The 6,019-nt window shown below is 54.4% G+C and overlaps 1 protein-coding gene across 1 annotated transcript; it reads right to left on the bottom strand.

Annotated features, from left to right (window-relative positions):
- Positions 1-1,254: 1,254 nt before the first annotated feature.
- On the bottom strand, positions 1,255-2,628 carry LOC123402731 (flavonol synthase/flavanone 3-hydroxylase). Its single transcript, XM_045096684.1, has 2 exons — positions 1,712-2,628; positions 1,255-1,621 (listed from the first exon to the last, which is right to left on the bottom strand). The coding sequence occupies exons 1-2, from the start codon at positions 2,567-2,569 to the stop codon at positions 1,409-1,411; spliced, it is 1,071 nt and encodes a 356-aa protein (XP_044952619.1). The 5' UTR covers positions 2,570-2,628; the 3' UTR covers positions 1,255-1,408.
- Between the last annotated feature and the right edge of the window lie 3,391 nt (positions 2,629-6,019).

The following is a 6,019-nucleotide window of genomic DNA, read 5'->3' as shown; positions in this document are numbered from 1 at the left end:
GGATGGCCGGGGTGTGCAACGTGCGGGTCCAGGAAGGAAGTTGTTGTTGGGCATTACATGAGGTGGCGTTTTAGAGAGGCGGTAAGAGAGATTTGTGGCACCGATGTAGTCGGGCCACACAGGTGGTGGTTGTGGACGCGCTCCACTCCCACATGTTTCACCTCTTCTTCGACCTGGTGGTTCCCTGATTGATCAGGTTGAACAAGTTATTGGCGACGATCCGAGGTTATCGATCGGTTCATCATACATAGACATCAATGGCCTCTTGAGCGTCTTGTTTTTTGGACGGCGACCCCGGTGGTGGGAGTTGCAAAGCTCGTGGGTGCAGCTTGCAACTCAGGTCCGGATAGCCATGCCCGGGGAAAGTTCCAGGTGATACAGGGCCTCACATGCTACCATGATATGGCTCTTGGACCCTTGGATCTCATATACGACGACATCTGAGGAGTTGTTATATCTGCACACCATTTTGAGACTCATTAGCTTTTGCAAAATGTTCAAGAGCTCCCATGAACCATTGGATCTGAAGTCCAGCGGCTCCCGAGAGCCTGTATCAGGCATGACCTTAGCCTCGGTATCACCTGATGTTTCCCCGACATGGCCTGGTGCATGCTTTGGTGACCGGCATACCGATGTCCGTTGGCGGTGTGCAGTTGTGGTCTATGTGTCTGGAAACACTTGGGGTGAAGGCGGAATATGCTTGCGAGGGTGAAAACCATGATTGGCTTTGGTCAGACAAACAAAAGCGCCGCATTTGGACGTCCCAACCTTCTTGAAATCTTAATTCCGGTTGCTCCTTGTCCTTCGTCATGCTTCAAATGAAAATCTTGATCCGGAGACGTGTCCTTCTTAAAGGCTTTGTCTAGGAGGTCCGGGTTCGTTCTCCACCCCTTCGGGGCGTCTTTCGTCAGAAAGGCATAGTGTCATTCTCTGTACTTGAAGTTGTTTGTGGTGTTGTGCCAGTAATGCTACACATAGGGAGTTTTACAACAGATTTACAGATTGCTTATCACACTGATTGGCCGAGGATTGATTAAGGCATTATTGGGCTCACTGGTGAAATTCAGAGGGGCAATTAGAAGAGCTTACAGTACTCAGCTCGTAAAACCCTTAAAACTTGTCCGTACGTTAAACATTATTGGTGTTGTGGTTGTTCGTTTTTGGCACATACTGTATATATCTTGCCTTGGACAAGCATGTGGGTCTGCCGCGTGCGTCGACTTGTATGTCGTGTGTCACTTTATCTGTGAACTAGGACAAAAGCCTTTTTCCATACATCCAAACAAAGCACATGCCCAAATTCCCAACCACGAAAGAAGGAAATCCAAACCGACACGCAGGAAAAGCAGGATTACAGTACCTATGAACCAGGGGGTTATTGGCTAAAGGTCTCTCTCGAAGGATTTGGCTACTGTGGTAGCTTGTTGATCTTGCAGTACTTGTAGTCCTTGAACTTCTTGGCCTTGTACTTGGCCGGGAACTCGTCGGTGACGAGCTGCGGGTGCGGCCCGACGACGTGCTCCGGCGGCGGCTCCACGAACACCGGCCAGGACATCCGCGTCTTCTCCCGGCTCACCGTCGTCCGGTGCAGCACGGCCTTGTACCTCCCGTTGCTCATGATCTATCACACACAAATTAGCCTCCGCGTTAAACGGTGGAACAGTTGACGAGACGGCGCAAGTCGATCGGGAGCGTACGTTCCAGCACTTGCCTCGATCTGGTCGCCGACGTGGATGATGAGGCCGCCGGGCACGTACTCGACGTTGTACCAGTGCCCGTCCTTGAACACCTGGAGCCCCTGCACCTCGTTGGGCAGGAGGACGGTGAGCGTGCTCAGGTCGGTGTGCGGCGCCAGGCCGAGCGCGAGCTCCGGCTGCGGGCACGGCGGGTAGAAGTTGATCTTCTGGAGGAGCACCACGTCGTCGCCGCCGAACGCCTCCGCCATGGCGCCCCCCTCCAGCCCCAGCTCCGCCGAGAGCCGCTCGAACAGCTCGCGCGTGAGCCGCTGCATGTGGCCGCAGTAGGCCTCGTTGGCCTGCCTGTAACCCCTTGGGTTCTCCGGCCAGGCGGCGTGGTTCACGGCGGCCGGCGGCGCGACGTTGTGGAAGAGGAAGTCGGCCCAGGCCTTCTTGCCCTCGAGGCCGCGCCTCCGCAGCGTGGAGCCGTAGCCCTCGGTCCTGCCCTCGGCCGGGTCCATGGCGTACCGCTGCTTCTCCTCCTGTGGCAGCGCGAAGAACTCGCGGCCCACGCGCTGCAGCTCGGCCACGGCCTCGGCCGGCACGCCGTGGCCCACCACCTGGAAGATGCCCCACTCCGCCGCGGCCTCCGCCATGCGGCGCCCGGCGTCCGGCGAGGACATGTCGACCACGGGGATCTGCGGCGGCGCGGCCCCGCGGAACGTGGTGGCGCGCGGCTGCTCGTGCTCGGGCCACACGAACTCGGACGGGAGCGCGCCCAGCGAGGACGCCAGCGCCTGCACGCTCTGCGCCCCCGCCATTATTCCCGCTCGATCGCCTCTCGCGTCGGCTTGGGTCGTTAGCCGCGAGGGGCCGCGTGAGCACGCACGCATCGCGGTGCGCGCGGGCCGGAGGATCAGGGGAGAGCGGTTTGGGGGAGCAATTAACGGCGCAGCAGTATGGGAACCACTTTTGCACGACGGCTTTAAAGGAGGGAAAAGATTTAGGGTCCTGATATTCGTCATAAGCGTGACAAATTAGACAACGTCATGTGTGACGTACCCAGCCCATCCGGTCATGTGTGGACGAAACATTCGACCTGCTCATATGTGTAGATGCAGCTATTTTATGTCACACGTGAACAACTACTACTCATTCTTACCCTCACACATGTGGCACGAAGCAAAATCTGTCCATCCATCCTGAGTAGCAACTTTAGTTATACGGAGGATGACACCTTTAGTTACTCGGGAATGATAATCTTAATTATTCGAGATGGCAACTATAGTTATAAAGTATGATAACTTTTTTGTTTTAGTTAAGGGAAAATCTATTGAGAGGCGCTGCACCTCTGGCGTACCGTGCGGCGGGCGGTTCGCAAAGATTCGTGCAGAATCTTGCGGCTGCCAGCGCGCGACCGACCGCCCCGACCCGCCCACCTTTTTTTACGCCCCCAGGCGGGGGACTGTTCAAATTTCGTTTTTTTTTCATTATCCGCGCCTCATTCTCCTCACAAGCCGTTGCTCCCGAGAGTCGGTCTGGCGAAAGCGGAGGCGATCCGGCGATCCCCGCGCGACGAACTGCGGAGGCGGATTCGGACCGAGGAAAGGGGGGATCCGGTGCGGCGTAGGGTGGATCTGCAACTGTCGTCGGCGCTGGAGGGCGAGGAACTCAGGTGAGTGCTTTTCTATCCGGTAGTTACTGCTCATTTCTCGATAGGGATCCGTCGTCGGGGGTTGGTCGTCGGCGGCGAAGCCGGCGTTGATGTCCTCCGTCTGGTCGGCGGCCGAGTCGGAGGAGGCCGAGGAGTAGCCCTTTATTGGTGGTCCTCCTGGATGTGATGACGGGGCTGGTGGGGACTCTGTTTTTTGTGGCGATGGTGGGGATGGTGATGGCCGAGTTCGAGGAGGGGCGGGGATGATGATGCGCCGGCGCTGAGGAGGAGGCTGGCGGCGTGGGGCGGGGAGGGGGCGCGGCCCTGGAGGCCGAGGAGGAGCGGGTGGCGCGTCGGAGGCAGAGGCGGGGGGCTGACGGAGGAGTTTTTGTCGGTGGGTCTGGTGGGGGACTCTGTTTTTTGTGGCGATGGTGGGGATGGTGATGGCCGAGTTCGAGGAGAGGGGATGATGATGCGCCGACGCTGAGGAGGAGGCGGGCGGCGTGGGGCGGGGAGGGGGCGCGGCCCTGGAGGCCGAGGAGGAGCGGGTGGCGCGTCGGAGGCAGAGGCGGGGGGGGGGGGGGGCTGACGGAGGAGTTTTTGTCGGTGGGTCTGGTGAGGGACTCTGTTTTGTGGTGATGGTGGGGAGGGTGATTGTCGAGTGCGAGGAGGGGGGGATGATGATGCGCCGGCGCTGAGGAGGAGGCTGGCAGCGTGGGGCGGTGGAGGGGGCGCGGCCCTGGTGGCCGAGGAGGAGCGGGGTGGCGCCGTCGGAGGCAGATGCGGGGGCTGGTGGAGGATTTCTTGTTGGTGGGCTGGTGTGGGAGTCTGTTTTTTTGTGGTGATGGTGGGAAGAGGTGATGGTCGAGTGCGAGGAGGGGGGATGATGATGCGCCGGTGTTGAGGAGGAGGCGGGTGGCGTTGGGCGGGGAGGGGTCGCGGCCCTGGTGGCCGAGGAGGAGCGGGGTGGCGCCGTCGGAGGCAGAGGGGGGGGGGGGCGTCGGAGGGGTGATGGAGAGGACGTAGGGAGAGGACGGTGGTGCTTTCTGTAGAGTGCGGCGACAAATGGCAGGGGGTGTGCAGGTGGAGTGCGAGATGGGGGCGCCCTCCTGTTGCTTGATTTGCGGATGGGCCGTACCATGGGGAGGCGGTCACGAGGGAGAGGCTGTCCTGAGCGCCTTCCTGAGCGGCGGCCGCTATCAAGCTTTTTTTGTGAGGATCGTGCTCCCCTGCTTGCAACAAAAGCCTGTGTTGAAACCGAAAAGCAGTTCATGCATTCAAAAAGGAACGACAAGGAGCAGAAAAGTTAAAAATCTATACATGATAGACACAGCAGTAGGCACTGGGTACTGTGGTAGGCACTATTCACCCCATAGTTCAAGCCCAACTGCACGCATCAGTTATTTTTTTGTCGGTTTAAAGTGTTTTAGTTGCCAAATTAAAATAACTAGTTCCAGTATTTAGACCATTTTAATTGCCATAATAGACATGTTTAGTCACCACATTTTTTTCTGTCACTTGTTTAGTCATCACATTAGAGTTACTTAGTTGTCAGATTACAAGTATTTTTTATATTGTCATATTAATCATGCTTAATCACCAGATTATTCTATACATACTTACTTATGTTAGTTCTAAGCTAGCGATTCCACTACACAGTTACAACCTATGTGTTTTCAAGTTTTCATATAGGTTTGCCTTAATATTATCATTTTTGTAAATGAAACAGGGATTTCTGAAAATGCCAAGGAGAAAGAGGAACTGGACGGAACACACTGTAGGTGGTAGGGGAGCAGTCAATAAGGTTTCTGGTTTTACATTTTTATTACTCGCCTTTTATTTTTCTTACGTCAGCACATTGTTTTGTAGCAGTTGCCACTTTTTTCCTATAGTATTTGCCAAAACAATAGTTCATAGTTACCATTTTTTATTTTGTTTTTTCTCAGGGCCACATTAACGGTACTGAGCGAAATAGGGCATCACCACAGGCTATTTGCAAGCTATACAAGCATAGAAATGAAGATCAACGTGCTGCTATCAGAGACATGGGCACTGGAGCGTTCCTTGACATCAAGTGTGGTTACTTGCACAACACCCTTGTGACATGGTTCACTAGGCAATACCACTCAGGGAGGAAAGGTTTTGTTGTGCCTAGACGTGGGTTCATCCCACTAACCGAGGAATCTGTTCATAAGATTTTGGGCATTCCTCGTGGAGATATCGAAATCAAGTATGAAGCTGACTACGACAATGAAGATGAAATTGCAAGTTCTTTGTTCCCAGGCGATGGCAGCAGGCCAAAGATCACGACATTTGCTACTGCAATCATCAACAACAACAATGGTGATGCTAGTTTTAAGAAGTTATGGCTTATTTATATCGTCTCAACCGTGTTGGCTCCTACAACGGATACAAGGATCAGCAACAAGTGCTACCCCATGCTGGTAAAAGTCTACTTTATGAGAGTTTTTTCTATTTTTTTTGCTGATTTTTTTTGCCAACTCTTTTTTGTTTTTTTTTCAAAAAGGAAGACATTGACCAGGCAAACAGGCTCAACTTGTGCAAATTTGTTGTGGCCCAGCTACATGAGCACCTCTCAAAGGGCAAGTTCACAAAAGGATGCCTTCTTTATTGCATGGTGAGTGACAATCCAAAAATCAAAAGTACAAACCTAGCGAATATTTTTTGT

This window comes from Hordeum vulgare, chromosome 6H (genome assembly GCF_904849725.1).
Source record: "Hordeum vulgare subsp. vulgare chromosome 6H, MorexV3_pseudomolecules_assembly, whole genome shotgun sequence".
In the NCBI taxonomy this organism is placed as follows: Eukaryota; Viridiplantae; Streptophyta; class Magnoliopsida; order Poales; family Poaceae; genus Hordeum; species Hordeum vulgare.
This window is presented reverse-complemented; position numbering and strand designations above follow the sequence as displayed.

What these genes read in the sequence shown, in the direction of transcription:
- LOC123402731 (XM_045096684.1), bottom strand. Translation starts at nt 2,569, where the DNA reads ATGCGTGCGTGCTCACGCGGCCCCTCGCGGCTAACGACCCAAGCCGAC. An exon ending in ACGTCGGCGACCAGATCGAG is followed by an intron (nt 1,622 to 1,711) that starts GCAAGTGCTGGA and finishes TGTGTGTGATAG; the next exon opens with ATCATGAGCAACGGGAGGTA.